Source organism: Gymnogyps californianus, chromosome 1 (genome assembly GCF_018139145.2).
Source record: "Gymnogyps californianus isolate 813 chromosome 1, ASM1813914v2, whole genome shotgun sequence".
Lineage (NCBI taxonomy): Eukaryota > Metazoa > Chordata > Aves > Accipitriformes > Cathartidae > Gymnogyps > Gymnogyps californianus.
In genome coordinates, this window is record NC_059471.1 from 42754529 (window position 1) to 42776049 (window position 21521).

A 21521-nucleotide genomic window follows, 5' to 3' on the forward strand; every position below is an offset into this window, starting at 1 on the left:
CCTGAAAGTACATATTTCTTCCATTGACCATAAGGCGAGCTTAGGACGATTGGCTCAGTTGTAGATGTCTATCCAAAAATATCTTAAGATTAGGTGTGATGAACTCCTCCCCCACCTCTAAATTTTTACAGTTCACACCATGTTCTTTTCAGCCACATAGCTAAAAGCAAGTACTTTAAAAGTGATAAGCAACAAGTAATACATAATTTCACATTACTATAAAATGAGTTTTAATAAGTGCCACATTTATAAAAGAGAAACTTAGAATCTGAACACAATTAGAATTATAGGTTTAATATAGTCTGACTGTTTTGACAAGAATCAAATTTCTGTTTACTTGCTGTGTGAATGTAGTTGCCTTCAGACAAAGAAGGTTTCATGGGTCAATGTTTGGCTGAAGTAAAAGGTACAAAACGCATATACAACAAATCTTATCACGGAGTACATGACTATATTAGATGGATAAATTTAGTTGGTTAACTAAAACTGACATACACAACATATAAAAGTCAGATGAGTCAACTGACAATTTGTCCTGAATTGGTTTATACCATACACACTGAAATTTCAGGTCTATATTGTTAAGCATTTGATATAAATATTAAAAAAAAAAAAAAAAGTAGAAAATATATATAAATTACTTCTTTCAAATATATGTAAGAGTCGTGAGACATAGGAGGGTGTGCACAACTGTCTATGTTCATTTTAAAAGACACCCTCTATTACAGTATGGTAAAAGTTATTTACGACTGTGCATCACAGTTATTTATCCCTCTAAGAAATGTGTTTCAACCATGTAAGAATACCCTACTCACTTGCCATTTAATGCTGCTACTCCAACAGTGCTTCTGGCAATCGACATACTTGCCACAAATGTCCACTGCTGACTTTGAGGGTCCCACCTCTCAACTGTATTCAAATAACTCCAACCATCATGTCCTCCCACTGCATAAATAGGCCCTTCAAGCACTGTAACTCCTAAAATGGAGGAGAGAGTGAGAGAAGATAAAAGTATTCTTTCTCTATCAATAGTAAAGAAAAGAAGTTTTCCAATACACAGCTAACAAATGAACTTGCATATTCAAAGTGAAAATCGAAACACCAATTTGAAGTTTGATTAATTAAGGATTAACAAACAGGAATAAAATTAATGCCACTCCACATGGCTTTATGAAAAATAGGTCTTGTCAAACAAACCTAATTTCTTTCCTTGAGAAGATTGCTTGCTTCATAGAATAATCTGTCAACGATGTGATGGTCTTAGACTTCTGTATACTGTTTAACTTAGTCTCTCATAACATTCTGATCATGAATTAGCTCCTTAGAGTATCAGTAAAGCACATGATAAATAAATTATGGACTGGATACCTGATAGATCTCAAATTATTGTCAACCTAAGGGGTTCATTCCACTGAATGGAATTGCTTCTACCAGGGTTCCACAGGGAAGGGAAAGAAGTCTGATATTTTCAGCTTTTTTGTCATTTATGTAGAAGAAAATATACAATTTTTCACTAGCGGGAAGCTTGGTGGACTGGCACAGAATCAAAAAAACATATTCAAAGGTTTGAGTAAGTAACTTACAGTGAGAAATTCAAGCTGCTTCATCAATTTACCTTATCAAAAAGAGAAATAACAAGAGAATGGGTACCTTCACAGGAAAATAATGTTGGATATATAAGGATTCTTTTATCTAGTGAAGAAAAGTAAAACAAAATGTAAAGCATGGAAGTTGAAGTAGGAAAAAATTAAATAAGAAACAAATCTTTAACTATGAGGGGTTTTAATCACCCATTCAAAGGAACTGATGAATTCTCTATCTCACAGTATCTTCAGTTAAGCTTAGAAGGCTCTGGAAGATAAGTTATAGCTAAGCACCATTTGTTACAATACAGTGAGCTCAGTAATTCCATTCTATGAATCCATGATCCCAAATGAGCATCGTTCTGAAAAATCTGAGGCTAAATCCAATCCCATTCCTAAGTCAGTGTCTTTTTTTTCCACTCCATTTCGCATGATTTGAACTCATCAAAAAGTCAGAAAACAGTAGAACATTAAAGTTTCAGAGAACAAATTTATTTTTTTCTTGCAGAAAAGTCTTTCATTTAAAACAATGTAAAGTTTCCACTTGCTGTGTAGAACTGTGTTTTGCTCTATTTCAGAAAAGTCATTCATTCAAAGCTTAATTTGACTTTAAAACCATATTTATCAATGAGTTTGAACAAGTCTCATCTCAGTGTTCACAGAAAGTGTTCCTGCACTTTGGGTGTTGTTGGGGTTTTTTTTTAAACTTAAAAAAATAATTTAAAAACTATACTAACCCTTACTGAAATTTTCCTTCTTACAAAGTCTGGGCCTCATCTTTTTCTGTAGAACCTTCTGTGAACTTATTCTCCAATTTCTTCTGGTAGGAAGGGTCTTGCTTACAAATGCTTTTTATTCAATCACATGTTTCAGCTATAATTTTTCCAGAATATTAAAGTGGATATTAAATTGAACTCCTGATCTGTATAGCTCAATATCTTATCTCAGAATGCAACCAGCAGCAAACATGTGGGAAGATGTGTCAATGTTCACATAGAAAATTAGGAGATAATATGCTGTAGTTGTGGGGTTTTTTTTTGGTTTTATGTTTTGTTTTGGTTTGGTTTTTTACCCTAATATCTAATAGTTATAAATATCCTTAAGTCCTGAACAAACAGGTTTACATTGTCAAAAAACTATTTGCTATAATTTGTTATAACAACACAGTACTCCTTAGCTTTTCATGTGTATACTCTTCACTTAATGCAAAGTTAAATAGAAAATAAAATTCTTGTTGGGATAAAAAATTAATCGTATTCAAAGAAAGTTTAGGGGTGTGAATGTTTCTATACACATACATGCATATATAATTGGTGTCTAGATAAACACACAAACCCTCTCTTACCTTCATACATAAGCAGAGTTGTATTATTATGCAGTGAATTTCACAGCGAAACGATGATGCATGTCAAAACATATCTCATCAGTTTTGAAATTTTCACGTTTTACTTCCTTGAATAGCTCATTTGTGCTTTCATTAGGACATAAAGAGTTGTCCTCAATTTATTCTTTTTATCTCATTTACTATTTCATAATTTTTGTCATGTCCTTTCATATTTGAGTTTTATTCTCATCTTTTTTCCTGCTGTAAATTAAGCCATCTCAATTATTTCAGTCACTTTTTGTAGAAAATTTGCTTTCCTTTTAATCAAAATACTGTTCTTCCTGCATTTTCATGGATTTTTGGCCTTTTTTTTTTTTAATGACAATGAAAAGTGATAAGCTCCTTGAATTAATGTAATGGATTTTCTCTCTGCATTTCCTGTTGTACTCTTTAAGTGGGCTTTATACAGAAAATAGCCTTCACTGACTTCTCTATAATGAGAACTTTACTGGGTTTATACCATGCATGTAGAACCCTGTGAGATGCACAATTCCTTCAGATTTTTTTCCCAATGTCTTTTACTTTGCATTTACCACTTGCTTTTGTGTTGTGAATTCAACTGGCTTTTAAAGTTCATCAGAGTGTTCTCTGAACTTGTCTGACCTTACTGAATAACTCCTACGTACTTTGCTACCATGATGTTCAATTCCATTTCCACATAAATTAATCTTACATTGACACAGGGAAATGTTGCAGTTAGAAAACTGCCAAAATAAAAACGTTGGTGTGAGATTCATGTCATGCTCGTCTGCCATAAGGTCTGAATATAGTTACAGCTACACCAATGAAGAAAACTGGAAGTTTATTTTGCTTGGAGAACTTTAAGGGATTCAATACAAGATTACCTGTTTGAGTTTGCCAGTTTGCATTGCTTCTATAATAGGAAAATTTACTGCCAAATCTATAGGAAAATTATTCTTTCCATACAGGACAAAGACAGAAGGGCTTCTGTACAAAAGTAATCTTCCATGCTGCTGACTGTAGCACATACTAACTTGCTATGGGTTTACACATTTAAAGTCTCCTCTTTACAGAATACCAAACTCATTGACATCCTTACATTTGCTCCTTAAGAGCTGGTCCAGTTCTGGCCCATTATGCTATAAAATACTGGACAAATACATTCTGCAATATTGAATTTCATTCCGTTTTGGTATAGTTATGGCTGTATATGTGAGGGCAAAACATCGTTTTGGACTATGTAAATTCCATATATTAATGCTCAAAGTCCAGTTCTCTAATAAGTAAATAAAAATAACCAAACAAGGTGCTGCATTCCATGAAAGTAGCATTATGTCTATGTTGAGTATTTTGTCTCCTTTTCTTTAAATGTTGCTTTGATATTTGTAGATATCTGAGAAGCATAAATGCAAAGTGGAACAGATTGAGAAACCTGTAGTCACAGCTGGTAGTGAGTTCCTGTAACGGTACATCCATGAAAACTAATGGATGCAGATGATGTACATGTAAAGAATGTAAATAGTATGGAGGATCTTCAGAAAGAATTACAAAAGAAGCATTAAAAATCTGGAAAACCTGCTGGAAATTCCATAAGAGATGTCGGGTTTATCAAGATATTTTTTCCAAGAGTTAATCCAATCATAGTGTATAAGTACCTGCATAAAAAAAAGATTGTATGATTAAGTGTCTAACTGTAAGAGGAATAATAAGATCTAATCACTGGAATTACTAACCTGTTAAATTAAGCCTAAGAATAATATTCTGCATTTTAACCAATGATGGGAAGGATTTATGGGAATTATGAATTTAGGAATGTGCTAGTTTCAGTGTTGCTTGAAGTTTTCATATCCATACTGATACATTTTTAGACAGACATGCTCAAACTCCTTGAGATGGCATGTCCTCAAGGCAGAAATGACAGGGAGAAATTCTGTGTTCCTGTTGCAGAAAGTCAGTCTATGTGATCACAGCAGTAACTTCAGGCCATAAAATCTATGAATCTATATAAATTTACTAAATTTGGGCATGGATATCACAGTCTCTTTGACTTTGGTATAGACTCTCTCTCTTTCAGTATTTGTTCTAGATGGAATCTATCTTCTCTTCCCAAGTTAACAACTCCGAAGGCTGGGCTAGAAGAACCTGTCAAATTGATAATGGCAGGAGGTCTATTGATGACAGGTTGATATGACAGAAATGTAAGATTTAGCACATAATTTAACATATCATGACATAGAGAGTGATATGCTTTGTGGGACAGACCTCTCTGTGGGAAAAACAGCTAGACCTCTATACTGAATCCAATTGGATAATATGTTTTTTCTTTCTTGTTGTTTAACAGTAAATCCATTGTTTCTCTTCTACTCTTCATTCATGCACTCTCCTTCCCACTCCAGTGGGCTAACAAACTAATAAGTCTCCTTATCTTCCATCCATTCTTCATCTATTGCTTAACACAGATTACATAGCAGAGGTATTGTGGTGTAGGGTGGGACAGAAAGTCACTTGCTGAAAACTCACCACTTTATTATGACATATCAGAGACCTTTTGGTGATTTGGTCTGTCAAATAGCACTGTCAAATAAGACCAAACCGGTTGAATACTCGTTCTTGGTTTCCCAATCATACCTCTTTCCAGAGAGCCAAGGAAAACCAAATAGTTTCCTCTGCAGAAAAAATTGGATGCTACTTTGAGAATAGTTTGCTCCAGAAACAATTCTCTATTACAGACGGATAGGACTATGCCAGATTTGCTCTGTCAGTCCTCCAAAGATGATTCTGGTAGACTCAGCGTTCTCAGTGCCAGCATAACTTCACGTCACTCACAAGAACTTACAGAAGCTATCCTCAATACCACACCATTAAACACTTTTCTACAACTCTGACATTTTATTCACATTATTTCAAGCTCTTTGGGCTGAAAAAAGCCATTAAACAGTTAATCAAAACCTGGATGAACTCAATAGTAAAATAATAGAATAATATGAAGTTTACCACTACAAAGCACACGACTAACACAAGATTAATAATAAGATTACTTTGCTGGACTCTGCTGACAATGGAGAGCCTCACTTACCAGTGTGGGAAAAGTGCTTTTCCTTTTTCTTGCTTCCATAACTCTTTATTGTTTGAAATTAAAACTATTCAAGGAGTGGGGTCTGGCACTCAGTTATCACAACTATTAGTGCCCTATCCTTCCTCTCACTTTTCCTCTATTCCATTTTGTATTAATATGACATACAATAAGAATAGCTCCTGCAGAAGGATCTGAGAAGATCTATCCCAGAGCTTCATGGCTACCCTGAAAGGGTGGATATCACATTTTCAGTGTAGTCATTTCCTAACTATGACAATCTTTAGAAGCTAGATATCCCACTGTCCAGGTAATGAACTTAATTACTAATATAAGAAAACTTAGTGACTCATAAAGGCAGTTCTAATGCTTCTGAAGAAAAAAACTGTACTTAAATCCCAGACATCTTCATGAGAGTCAAATAAATAAATAAATATGCACCTTGCAATACTGGTGAATCAAGTAAGTACTCTTGATTAGACTTTGCAACATTCTGGGAGCAGCCAAAATCATGTTTTCAATAAATTTTCCTTTTTTTTTTTAAGATGCTTTTTTATGAATAGTTCCTTTTGATCATGCAGACTGTGAATAATCACTCTCAAAATATTGCCTTCTCAGGTCATTGCTACTGCAGAGCTGTTGCAGAGTTTGCTGAATGTATACAGATTTTGGTTATTGATGGGATAGGCATATACAGGTATAATTAGAACTTATGAAAGTAGAGTTGAATCTTCAAGAAAAGTGTTACTTCCCTAATATATGCCTTCATTCCTTTAAACAACCAATAATTTGCTTTATGAAGCATGTATAAAATACATGGCTTCAACCACAGCAATAATAATTTTATGAAATAACTTGATTGTTTTAATCAAATCAAATCAATGAAGGCTGTTACTTCTGTGCTGCAATGCCAATAAAAAGCTTTCGTTCTCTTTTCACTACTAAAATGATATTCAATATTAGTTAATAACAATACACAATGATGTGTATATATAGTTTTAGAGGTGGAAAAAAAATCACTTCATACTGTATTGGGTTTGTGTGGCAAGGTTTTCATAGCGGGGGGGGTGAGGTTGTCTACAGGAGTGGCTTCTGTGAGAAGCTGCTAGAAGCTTCCCCTGTGTCCGATAGAGCCAATGCCAGCCGGCTCCAAGATGGACCCGTTGCTGGCCAAGGCCGAGCCCATCAGCGATGGTGGTAGTGCCTCTGGGATAACATATTTAAGAAGGGGAAAAGTTACTGCACAGCAGCAATTGCAGCTGGAGAGAGGAGTGAGAAGATGTGAGAGAAACAACTCTGCAGACACCAAGGTCAGTGAAGAAGAAGGGGGAGAAGGTGCTCCACGTGCCGGAGCAGAGATTCCCCTGCAGCCTGTGGTGAAGACCATGGTGAGGCAGGCTGTCCCCCTGCAGCCCATGGAGGTCCACGGTGGAGCAGATATCCACCTGCAGCCCGTGGAGGACCCCATGCCGGAGCAGGTGGATGCCTGAAGGAGGCTGTGACCCCGTGGGAAGCCTGAGCTGGAGCAGGCTCCTGGCAGGACCTGTGGCCCCATGGAGAGAGAGGAGCCCACGCTGGAGCAGGTTTGCTGGCAGGACTTGTGACCCCGTGGGGGGACCCACGCTGGAGCAGTCTGTTCCTGAAGGACTGCACCCCGTGGAAGGGATCCACGCTGGAGCAGTTTGTGAAGAACTGTAGCCCATGGGAAGGATTCATGTTGGAGAATTTTGTGGAGGACTGTCTCCTGTGGGAGGGACCCCACGCTGGAGCAGGGGAAGAGTGTGAGGAGTCCTCCCCCTGAGGAGGAAGGAGCGGCAGAAACAACGTGTGATGAACTGACCCAAACCCCCATTCCCCATCCCCCTGTGCTGCTGGAGGGGAGGAGGTAGAGAATCCAAGAGTAAAGTTAAGCCCAGGAAGAAGGGAGGGGTGGGGGGAAGGTGTTTTAAGATTTGGTTTTATTTCTCATTACCCTACTCTGATTTGATTGGTAATAAATTAAACTAATTTCCCCAAGCTGAGTCTGTTTTGCCCGTGACAGTAATTGGTGAATGATCTCTCCCTGTCCTTGTCTCGACCCATCAGCCTTTCCTTATATTTTCTCTCCCCTGTCCAGTTGAGGAGGGGAGTGATAGAGCAGCTTGGGTGGGCACCTGGCATCCAGCCAGGGTCAACTCACCACACATACATATTTGAGACATCTATGTCTGTGTGACAGAAAAGGCAGCCAAAGAGAACAAGCCCAAAGCAAAAACCCAAGGCAAATATAAGCAGACAAATTCCCATCAATCAGTAACTTATTTTTATAGAAATGTTGAGGGTTTTTTCTCTTCTTTTTCTGGATATTCATACTATATAGTTTTGGTTTGGTTTGGTTTTTTTACAATTATTAAAACCAGTATGAAAACATTAATCACACAGATGTTGAAAAGTGGAGACATAGAAGGCTAGACTTACAAAAGATAAAAATTTGTATTTTTTCTAAGTCATGCTATGAAGTACTGTTAATTTCTTCAACTGCTTTTCACTCAGAGAACTGTATATTGTCTTATAGGACACAACAGTCTCCTTGACTTTCACTCTTTCTGAAAGTGAAGTTGATGATGTCGATTCTGTTTTGCTGATGATTTCTCCTAAAAGGAAGAATGCCCAGAAAGAGACATTCACCCTCTTGCCTGGCACGATGGTGGTAGGAAGTACGAGAAATATTGACTGTAATCCCTTAATATGCTCAGCTTTCTGGTTGAGAAAGTAAAACATCTCCAGATTAGGCAGTTATATTTTGAAAGATTGGACTAACTAGACCAATTTTCCTTTCTCCTATATGCAGCAGCAGCTTGTTTACTATCAACCACTTTCAGTTTACTTTTCAATACAAATATCATATGGGAATACTGTGATGATACCAATTAAGTGTTAAAAAGAAAGAGTGTGCTGAAAATGAAAAGACCATTAAAGGCTGCTGAAAGAAATCTGTATTTTCTCTCTAAATCTCTCTGCCTGTTCTGTTACCATCATCATCCTCTCCACTCCTTTTATTTCACCTCCCTTCTATCATCTTTCTCTCATCCATATCAGCTAAGGGATTTTTCTACACATTTTTTGGATAATGATACATTAGTTGACAAGATCCAAAATTCATTCTGGGAGAATGAAAATGTAGTACTGAAAAAATCAACATCTAACCTTTGTTTAAAATGATGAATTGGTTTTGATTTAAAATGATGAAATGAGACTAACAAGCCCCTCAAATTTTACAAAGTCAGTTTCACAGATTTAGTGAGATGTTTTTTGTTTTGTGTTTTATACTTTATAGTAAGTATACCAAAATGCAAATTATAAATAAATACATTTTAAAAACTGCTAAATGAGATAAGCCTTTTTAATCTAAGTGTAGAACTGCTTAAGTAAAACCATAATAGTGAAATGAAGCAATGCAGAAATGGAAGTCCTGATATTACTGATGATATTCATTTAAGAAAACAAATTGGTTCATTACATCATCAGCAACTGACTGTAGATTCAACAGTGTACTTAGAAATGGAATAGTTACTTAAGAATGGCTGATAAGCATGAGTTACAACCACTAAGGATTTATAAAATGTGTTAACCGATTGTCTTCAACAAGCAATGGCTGAAGTTATTGAAATACAGTGTTAAAACTGACAAAAAAAATTAATAATTTGGCAATGTACTGTGTGTTATTGTCATCTGATCTTGCATCAGGCTTAAAAGGAAACTGATTGAAACCTGAGAAACGAGGTGTTTGATAGGTTGTAATTCTGTTCCCATTGTCCTATTGTAGTTTCAGACTCCTAGAATCACTTACAGTAGATCTGTCACAGAGTGGCTGAGGTTGGTAGGCACCTCTGGAGATTGTCTAATCAACCCCACTGCTCAAAGCAGGGGCACCTAGAGCCAGTTGCCCAGGACCACATCCAGATGGCTTTTAAATAACTCCTAGGATAGGGACTCCACAGCCTGTCTGGGAAATCTGTGCTGGTGTACCACCCTTGCAGGAAAAAAAGGGTTTTTTTACATTTAGATGGTATTTCCTGTATATCAGTCTGTATTTCACTCAGTATCACTGAGGACACCATGGATCCATTTTCTTTACTTCCTCCCATCGGGTATTTATATACATTGATGAGATCCCCCTGAGCCTTCTCTACTCCAGGCTAAACAGTCCCAGCTCTCTCAGATTCTCCTTGTGTGTGAGATGCTCCAGTCCCTTAATCATCTTTGTGGCCCTTTGCTGGACTCATTCCAGTAAGTCCATGTCTCTTTTGTAGTGGAGAGCCCAGAACTGGATGCTGTACTCCAGGTGTGTCTCACTAGGGCTGAGTAGCGGGGAAAGATCCTCTCCCTCATCCTGCTGGCAACACTCTTCGTGATGCAACACAGGATACTGTTGGCCTTCTTTGCTGCAAGCACGCATCACTGGCTCTTGTCCAACTTGTTGTCCACCAGGCTCCCCAGGACCTTTTCTGCAGACTGCTTTCCTGCCAATCAGCCCCCAGCCTGTACTGGTGCATGGGGTTATTCCTCTCCAATTGTGGGACATGGTATTTGCCTTTGTTGAACCTCATAAGACTTCTATCAGCTCATTTTCCAGCCTGTTGAAGTCTCTGTGATGGCAACATAACCATCAACCACTCCTCATTGTTTTTGTCATCTGCTAACTTGCGGAAAGGTCACTTTGTCCCATCATCTAGGTCATTAATGAAGATGATGAACACACTGGCCCCTGGGAAACATCGCCAGTGGCTTCCAGCTGGACTTTGTGCTGCTGGTTACAGCTCTGACCCTGGCAGTTCAGCTAGTCAGGCTGGTGAGGAAAGATTTTTCCTTCTTAAATTCATGTTGACTATTCCCAGTCAACTTCTTATCCTTAATATGGACTAAAACTGTTCCAGTATTTTTTCCTCCGTCACCTTCTCAGGGATCATGGTGAGGCTGACTGGATTGTATCTTTCCAGACCCTTCTTGCCCTTTTTGAAGATACAAGTGGCATTTGCTTTCTTTCAGTTCTCAGGAACCTCTGCTGATCACCACGACCTTTCAAAGATAATTGAGAGTGGCCTCACAATGACATCAGCCAGCTCCCTCAGCACTCATGGGTGCATGTTGTCAGATTCCATGGACCTGTACGCATCCAGCTTGCTTAAATGTTCCTTCACTTGATCCTGCCCCACTGAGGGTAAGTCTTCCTTGTTCCAGACCTCCCCCTCTGGTTTCAGGGACCTAGGACTTCTGAAGCCAGTCTTAAAGACTGAGGCAAAGAAGGTATGGAGTACCTCAGCCTTTTTTGGGGTCTTTCTCACCAGGTCCCCTGCCTCAGTCAGCAGTGAGCCCACTTTTTCCCTAGTCTTCCTTTTGCTGTCGAAAGACCTGAGGAAGCCTCTCTTGTTGCCCTTCAAGTCACTCATCAGATTCAACTCAAAATGAGCTTTGGCTTTCCTAACCTGATCCCTACAAGCTCAGACAGCGCCTCTGTATTTCTCCTGGGTCACTTGTCCATTTTCCATCTCTTGCATGCTTCCTTTTTTAGACTGAGTTTAATCAGAAGCTCTCAATCCATCCATGCAGGCCTCCTACTGCCTTTGCTTGATCTCCTGCACATCAAGATGGAACTTTTTGGAGCTTAAAGGAGGTGATCTTTGAAAAATCTATCAGCTCTCCTGGGCCCCTCTTTTCTCCAGGGCCATATTCCCTGGAGCCACCATTGCAGAGTCCACATATACTGCCCTCAGTAGAGTTTCTGGCCCCCTTTTGTGGAAGCTGCTGCACAAACTGTTGCATCTGTTGGCTGCCTCTATTACCTGTGCTCAGACCCACCTACCTATGAAACCCCACAGTCTGATTCTTGCATTATGTTTTCTAAGAAGCCAAGTTGGAAAGGTTCTAAGCAATGCAGGAGTATTTACTTTCACCATCAGGCAGTGCTCGCACCATATGTTTCAAAAATTTATAATGAGTAGTAGTGATAAGGTAATAACCCCTCCAAGCAAATAAATAAATACACCCTTTACATTACATCAGACTGTGTCATATATGAAGAATTCCAGAGCAGATTGTGTCATATATGAGGAATTCAATATTCAAGCATTACTGGTTCTTATGGTTTGCTCTCAGAGCTTAGATGCCAGGACTCCTATGTGATTTTTATATCACACATATGGACTAAAGGGTAGTCCCAAAGGTGTTGTTTTTAGCCTCCCCATCACACAGAACAGAGTGCAGTACATCTCACCTCTGTATCAAAACCTGTACTGAAGTTACTGAGCAGTCCATGATAACCGCAAATGGCAATAACGCAATCGAAATCTTAAGGGATACATTCTACCAAGATTACAAAGCAAAATATTTTCTAGTAAAATTGATGAAACAAGACTATTCTCTTTGCTGAATGTTCCAGGTCATTTGTTTTAATAGAAAAAAAATTAATTTCATTTTAAGTAGTCTGTGTTGAAATGTCAGAGTTCCAGTACTATTAGCACACTGTAGAATTCCTCGTCCTTAAAGAGCAAAGGTACTGAACTCTACAGACATTTTATTTTTTTCTAAATGGTGCAGCCAATTTCTGCATGGTCTCTTGAGATAAGATTTTTCATCTTTTTGTAGTCAAGATACTGAACAGTGTGTTGGAAGATCAGAGTTCATCTTGACTTCATGAAAGAGGTTTTCATGTTCACTATAAGTGTCCTATGTTAAAGTGATACCAGAGTACATAATTTTGTTCTTTTCTGTGTTCTATGCCCACTAGATAATAAACATCCATCTCATTTACACTCAGAATGTAGATAAAGTTTTTAATAAAATATATTATATAGAATAGGCTTTTCCTCTTCCTAAATGAGAAAATAACAATTTCCAGCTGACACTTGAAGTCTTATTGTCATTAAGCAAAATGCAAACAAGAGTAATATTGTTAGCTCTTTCAGGACTGTTTGCTACGAGAAGAGAAAGGACATAAGGCCTTCACAGCTTTGCTTCCTGCACCTCATCTTCAATAATTTGACAAAACCAGTTTAAGGCACAAAACCAGAAGAAATCCTCTTGGACTTAATGTTCCGCATGATACTAGTGCTCTCTTGCTGTTTGCTGAGAAAAGCAAGCATACATTCAGAAAGGAAGGCTGTTATTGTAAGAAAATTACATTAAAAATAATCAAGGTTATTACTTATCTGAATAAAGAAACTAGAAATTGGTGGAGTCAGATCTTACATTTTTTTAATTTGTAGAAAATAATAATTCTGGCATTGAGGGACTAATTTATCCTACCCATCTTTTGATGAATTACTTTCATTTTCATGACATTCTGAACAGTTTGGCTTTGCTAGTTCTCATACAGCTACTGGACAGCTGAGACTAGAAACCCAGCTATAAGGATTTCTTTTAGGAAAGGACACAACTTTTTTTCTTAAGAGGAGATATGTTTTCAGTAATATATTGAGTAGTTAGGTGCAGTAAGTACAGTACAAAGAAATCTTAATGCTTCCCTGAAAATGATGAAAAGCTTAATAACTCAATGTTTGTTATTTATTCAGTCATACATAAGTCAGTACCTATTAAACTTTATTTCCTGTAATAAAGATGCTTTCTGGGGAATATGTATAGTCTTGATTAAAAAATGTTCTAGCTAAATTGTGTCTCAACATGTTGCTGTTCAACAGCACAATCTGAAACTGGCAGATTCCTGAATTAAAATAAATTTTGAAAACAAACAGACCAAAAAAAAAAAAAGGTACAAGAAAGAAGGATAATAAGTTGCAGTACCATGTCACCCATGTTACTATATACTGGGAAGAACAATTTTTTCTACCTGGCAAATAATTTTACTAAGCATTTAGACTTAGGGATTTATGAAAGCAAACAGTGCTATTTTTTATCTAAATGAGATCTACAAATGAATATTGTCCAGTGTGCAATGGCAGGCATTTTCCTTTTGATTGCCTTCACAAAGCTATGTAGCAAAAAACCTATTATGTCTAATTAGGTGCTGAGATCTGTACAGTTTCAATTATTTATACTTGGAGATTGGAATGGGATTTTTAAATTGCTTTTCTGTGATGTTACAAAATAATGGAACACTGTCTATCATATTTCTAACTCTGCTTTTCCTTATCTGCATGATAGACCTAATTTCAGGCAGTGAAATTTTAAAAAGTGCCATTTTTTTAAAAATAGCAGGAAATACAGTTTCGTACTGACGCTTTTGGATATGAAATGGCAAAGAAAAGATTATCTATGATGTTAGCTTTACTGTAGTCTCTGCATTTTGATATTTCTAGAGACACAGAGTTTTAAGGGAAGGATAAACTTGTATCCAACAACTAAATTTTTTAATAAGAAAATTGCTTTTTAAGAAGAGGGCAGACAGATGCTGTATCATGCCATTGAAGGTGAGGAGACAAATAAATCAGTGCCTTGTTATCCAAGTATTAAACTTGATTACATAACACTCAGACTTTACTCCACCATTTTAAGCTCTGCATTTATTTAGTTTCCAGGTAGCTGTAAATTTCTAACAAACTCCTTTCTCACCCACATCCACAGAAGCATACTTAGACAATTCTGTGTTAATTGTAACTAACGTTGCTGCTTTTCCTTACTCTGTTCTTGCCCTCTATAAGTCTTAAACCACTTTCCTTCCATCTATTGGTGTCAACATAAAGAAAAGTAATGATGGTAAAGTCCAATATATTTTAAATCATGCATCAATTAATTAAACCTGGTATTTAATTTTCACAACCATAATCTTAACTGGGTGTGAAATACAAGTATCATTCTTTGGATGCTGCATATAGGACTGCCATAGGCCAAGCTGGGATTTAGTATGTGATAAATTGGAGAATTAGACCTGACCTACCTTCCTTAGTGAATATTCAGTGGCACATTGTTGAAAATACCTCTTCCTATGTTTATTTACAGGAGGCATCAAGGCTGATTAAAAGAATTATAAAAATAGCCCTGCCCTCTTGGGCCAGAAGATATTATACTGACATGTTAATATAATGCAAATTTATAGAAGTAAAGATCTGCCTGCCGCCTCTTTATTTACATTCAGTTTTGTAGATGAGACACCAGATTCTCAACTCTGCCACACTATTATCCTGAGAACATGACTCAGAAATTATTATAAGTGTTGCCATTATGATTTGTAGCTCTTTAGTGAATTGGGTCATGATCTACTACTTACTAAGGGTGCAAAGTACAATGACAAGGTACTTAATAATTCAGAAAAAAATATCCCTGTAATGTTCCCGATAATTAGGAGAAAAATCCAAAGCAAAAATCTAATATACATGCAAATCAATATTGCAGAGAAAATACTTTAAAAGGCTCAGGTCTTCTGTCAACAAACAGTGAAAGCTAGAATGAACTATTTCCCTTGGGATTTCAACATTAAAAAATAACAATAATTTAACTACATAGAGGTACATGGTACTAGTCAATATTGCATAAAAGAAAGATTCTCAAACTAATCTCTAAACAGCTGCTTCTGAAAGGGTAAGTAATACAGCTATGTCAGAGCATTGCTGTGCTCTGGTAAGCTAGTCTGTTGAAGAACTATTCCACTCAATGCTTAGGTGGTTACAGGTTTGGCTTTTTTTTGTTTGGTGGGGTTTTTTTGTTGTTTTGGTTTAGTTTTTTTGCTGTGCACAGAAATCATCACATAGAGAGGGAGAACACACATCTCCAGCATAGCACTGCCTTGTGAGATGCTGATGTACCCAGAAAGATTCACCATAGCAGAAAAACAAGATATTTCCAACAAGAGCTTGACTCAAAGAACCTTTTTGGGACATGAGTCTTTCTCCTTGAGCTGTTCTGTTTTCCATTCTAGTCATACCATTAAATTAATGCTAGTGAATAATCTTTTGTACAAGAATGTAAATGAAGAAGGGACAGATTAAAGGTGGAAACTGTTTCTTCATGTTACACAAATAACAAAGCAGTGGACATTTTTCTTTGTACTCATGAAGCACATATATGACATACAAATGTGTTCTTCATGGCTGAAACTATTATGACTGCCAATATGTCAAGCTCCAAAAGCATCTCAGATTTCCTGCGTGAGCAGAATATACTGCGGATTTGACATGTATAGAATGCATCAAACTCACAGCTCTGTTGATTTAAGCTTGATTTGAACAGACATCATGATCATTTGCTCAGAGTATCTAAATATCCAACAGTTAAGCTGCATACATCTGGAAATATGGAAAGTCATTGCCCGATGCAGTAGAATTTGGTCAGTGTTATACATGTGTGGTAGTATGAAGGGCTGTATTATTTTCAGTTGTCAGTATGCTCTAACAAACTAGTATCTAGAAAAGTTTTGTTTATCCAGTGTTCTAGCTTTTGGCACTGCAGCAAACATTCTGCAAAAAATATTATTATGTCTTTCAAGAATTCTTTTCTTTACAAACCATTGGTGTGCTTACAGCATTTTTGGGAAAATTAATTACTCACAAATAATTACAGTTTTATCATACCAATAGAGTATGAGCTACTATAAGATCAGTTTGTTGGTTTCCATGCTAAGCCAATTCTCCTCATTTTACTGATGTTTTTTTATTCCTGCCTTTCATCTCCGGCCTCCTGTCCATAAGGACACTGCAGGTTCATATCTGCCCGGATGTCCAAAATGGAATCTCAGATTCTCATGCATCTATCTATTCACCTCTGTACGTTTTTCTCTCTACATAGTGATTTCTTTTACATACACATAACATACATAAAATTTGGAATTATTTTGCTGTAAAACTTTTTTTAAAACTAAACAAAACAAAACAAACCCCTACTTATTTTTGTTTGTCTCTTAATGGAAGATGCGAATTTGCCATTTCTGCCTCCTCTGTAGCCCAGCAATGGTGGTACATAAAAAGAAGATGCTATCCTGCAAACTAGTGGAGAAAAAAGAAAAAAGATCCCCTTTATTCTCTACATTTTTATAGTTTATTTTATAGTTACCATGGATGTAACTGTTAAGGCTGTATCAAGCTTTTATTTATATTCCTAGTCTGCTTTAATGGTTTCTACTATGTCTTGAATGCTTTTTTGATAGACTGTAACACCATAGACAAACATGTATTTATTGGGGCTTAAGCACTATCCAAAATAACATCATTGCTTAACTGCCACGGCAAAAGTTTTTAAAATAGGAGATGAAAGTTAAACTCTCACTGACTTGAAAATTATCCTACAATCTAGGTCTAAAGAGTAGTATCATTCATCATTAGATTTTCAGTGTTGAACAAGCAATAACCTATGTTTCATAATGTTTTATGAAAAAGGTAAAACTCAGCCTGTACACTAACTGTTTTTGCTACAGTGCTGTGTATCTGATCTACTCTGCTCATGAATCCTCTAACCTGTGTTTTCCTGGTCAAAGTGTTTAGAAAATCTGTTAGTAACACCCATTCTTTAAAGTCTTTGTTTCCAAACAAAGTTTATTTGGCATAAAATGAAGTCAGGTGATCACTCTCCATATTCACCTCATAAAATGCACCTTTAATCTGCATAATTTTTATTGTAATGACTTGTTCATTATAAACTTGTGGTATCAACCTATGTGTTACCTTTGGTTTCTCCTTCACTTGTTTCCATGTGATCAGGTATTGTTTTGCTATTATGGAGCTATCAAGGTCTCTAGTATCTGAAACTTTTTCTGATATTTGCACTGAAGGTATATTTTAAAAATCTGCTTAAATTTTAGAAATTTATTGTTAAAATATGACTTTTTTCTTTATTTCATCAAGTGAAAGCAAAGGAATTAAAAATATTTGCTTCATGACAATATTTTATTTGCAGAACTTTTATTATGTAGAATAAATTGATTTTAATAATTGATTTATTTTCTTTTTTTTCCAATTTATTACTTTATGAAGGAATAATTCTACCAGAAAGTACTAAACTGGTAAGCAGTTCCATTGATACTACCTACTATGTTACCTCTAGCTTTAAGATATTACATACTTCATTACTTTGATAGTTTTATTTAAATAGAAGTTTTCCTACAAATTTACTATAATTTTTGTTTTAGTTTTGTATCTTAAACAGTTTTTCAAGAATATATGTTTTTGGCATCTCAAATCATACATACACACATGCATAAATACCCAATACAACACCTCTGGATTTCTTTTTAAAAGTTTTAGTGCAACTCATTAGTGGAATCTAAGTTATCTTTGCTTTACCAGAGTTACAACTTGCTTTTTTATTATTATTTTCCATAAAGAATTCTAGGTTAATTCACTTGTGAAGTTAACAAGTCCAAAATATAATCTACCTAATCTACCTACATTGAAAAATATTTTTATTCATGCTTAATTATAATTTTTCAATTTTTCTTATACTTGGCTAGCACAGAAAACAACATAAAAAATCCTCCTATAAAGGAGACAACCCAGACTTCTTTTTTAAAAAGGAACACTTCTTTTTTTCATAGGCCAACACTGAAGCTTCTATTCTAGTCATATTTGATTGATAGAAAACTCTTGTATCCATCTGAAGCTGAATTTTAATATGTTGATATTAAGAAAAATGTTATGCAGAGAGTCCAAATCCTCACTGCAGCACCAATGCAATGGCTGAATCTACCAATGAAGTCTTACCTAGACAGCACTTTGGTCCAGGACTAAATGCAATGATTTCTCTGTAAGAATTTTGGCTATACACTGTTGTGACGAAATTAACACTTAAGGCTGAATAAAGAGCCACATAAGGCTAGGAATAGGCTGATTCTGTATGATCTTATATAACTGCAATTGCCAGATGCTACCTTTGTTTAGAAAAAAGTTCTTAGTCTTGTTTCTTAGAAGTGGATTATTTATTGGAAAGTAACACCTGGTAATTTTTTTGCAAAATTTTTTCTTTTTTTTCTTTAGGGTGTACCTAAACAATTGCAACTACATAGAACTATACTGGACTGGCTGAGAAGATTCTGTCTCATTTGGCTAAGAAGGAGTTACTTATGAGTGTTTTCTTTTGTGTTTTAAAGAAAAATGAAAACATTCAGCCAGGATTCTGCAACTACACTTGGTGCATTTGCTCCTTTCATCCACATTGTTACAGGCAAAAATCACATTTAAAGCAAGAAGTGTAAAATGACATTTGAAAGTCAATGCCCTTTATGACCAAATTTGAGCTATAGTAAACTGTCTTTGCTTTGAGTCTGTTTCTGTACAAATTCAGGTTCTTAGTTTCTGTATAACTGAATAAAGCTAGCTCAAGCTATTAGTTTTAATTTTTCAATGAAATGGAAAAAAGAGCTGTCTATTGCCAAGTACAGCTGATAAAAAGTAATTTAAGCTGTGGTACCCGTATCATATCTCTAAGGCTCTAGATTGAAATGTCCTTATAAAGAAAGGATTTAGACTCTTCTGTCTATCTAAATGGAAGAAGACTGTCCATATATGATCACTTTTACGATGATTTGATTCTGGGAATTCCTTTGTAGATTAAAAAATTTATATTGGTACTAACATTCTGCTTCACAAAAATTCTAAACCAAAAGATTTATAGCTTTATTTTCAGACTTTAACTTGGCTTCAATGGAACATAAGTGAGGTAATTCAATACTTTGCTGAATGATAGCAGCCAACTTTGTAAGTGGGCAGTCCTCAGTTGTGCAAAGCCTATCTGCATCTGAAGTGTGAATATGACTTGTGTGGGTCCTTGTTTATGCTCGTCCTTTAATTTTTGACCTTTTACCCTATCATATATTAGATTAAGATGACATCCATCTTTGAGTCATTTATTTTTCTCTGTTACCATAAAGGGAGTTTACTCAGATGCAGATACCTACATTTGGTTAAAGTAATACCACCGAAGCTGCTTTTTCAGTTTGAGGATGTAATTAACTTCTAGATTATTTCTCTTTTTTGGGGGAAATTTTTTATTTTCAGAAGTGACTTTGAGATTTTTTAAAAATAAATAAATTAGAAGTTAAAGGATTATATTAAGTCCTGCAAAACATCCCAGTTCTAGGTTAACTTTCTTAACACTTCACTCTTCTTTATTATTAGTTGCATTCCTGCCATTTTATGAAGTGAGTGAACTGTGGTTGCTAGCAATAACATTATTTAATATTCACTCAAAAAGTAGTGAACAAACAGCAACAGATTCACTCTAACCTAACAAGGAGTTCATGAATACGTTGTAAATTGCAAAAAGATCTTTCAATTAGACAGTAGCAGTGTAATAACACTTATATGGCAAACATGACAGACCATTACTGAAATGACTATAAGAATGAACTGTGGAGCCCAGCCAAGAAGTTTTTTGTTAATTACCCAAGAAATACCTTCCAATGTAAAAGGTTTTTTAATACATTAATTCAGTGATATATATAAAATAGAATATAAAAAATTAAAGTTAGCTTTTAATATTTTTTTTCCTTTCAGTAGTAAAAACCATAGTAATAGATTTACAATCAACTTCCAATATGGATAAAACTGATGTAGGCTTTTTATTAAAAAAAAAAAAAAGAGAGATTCAGGAAGCAGATTTCCAGTTTGCAGTCTTCTCATTAATCTTTGCTGTACCTTGAGGGGCAGGAACGTGTCCCAAGCCACAAACTGCTTAGTCCTAAACATGCTTTTTTTTTTTTTTCCCATGGAAATGGGAATATGCCACCTCAGTTGTTCTATTCCATTGTGTATATTCCTACTCAGGGGGATGAATCCTACCCTAAATTCTTAGTTCTCTAAAATTATAGAGTTTGTAAATATGCCTTAAGCTATCACACACGTTAAAAATATTTGATAAACAATAATTACTTTTTGAATATCTAAAAATTCCTTGGAAAGCATCTTATTAGTTTTAAATCATTGAAACAGACAACAATGAAATCTTTTTAAAAGTGGTTAAAATACTTTATAAATTATCATTTAATGATGTAAAAAATGTATAGGCTGAGATTGATTAATGTCTTTATATTTACACATGTATTTTCCTTCTGAGATTTACCATGTAGTAAGAATAAAATCAAAGCCAAGATAAACTAATTATGCAGGAGATAATTTTTTGTGACATTTTACATCAAGGAAAACATAAAGTTAAATTTACATCAATTTGCACTTCAGTCCTGATTTTCTTTATTAATAGTCAGAATCTTCTTCTGTTGACTCATCAGTAAGTAAGGGTCATGACTCATCAGCAATAAGGATCATGCATTTCTCCTGGTGAATGAGCTCTTTAAGCAGTTTCTGATAAAGAAAGAAATTATTACACTATGTTTCCATGACATGTTGATTTAACACACTTCCTCTCAGACAGCTATGGACAGTGATTAAAATAAAGATAGAAAAAGTGAGAATGTTCTTAACAGTTAACAAGGACTTGAATTAATACATAATAAGCATTGTCTTAATGAAAATGAAAGATTCAGTAAAATTATCGAGTACCAAGTAATTGATTTTTTTCTGTTAACAATGGGTTTTCATCTTAAGAACTTTAAATGGCATAAATAAGATTTTTCACTATCATTCTATTGACACTGATTTCATGA

General features: G+C 35.7%; 1 protein-coding gene across 2 annotated transcripts in view; it reads right to left on the reverse strand.

Moving 5' to 3' along the window:
- The window catches only part of KLHL1 (kelch like family member 1), a 264033-nt gene that overhangs the window by 22387 nt on the left and 220125 nt on the right, over nt 1-21521 (reverse strand). For both annotated transcript variants that reach the window (XM_050900633.1, XM_050900623.1), the window contains one exon: nt 816-978. In XM_050900633.1, the coding sequence (XP_050756590.1) occupies nt 816-978 (163 nt within the window). The remainder of the gene's footprint in view (nt 1-815; nt 979-21521) is intronic.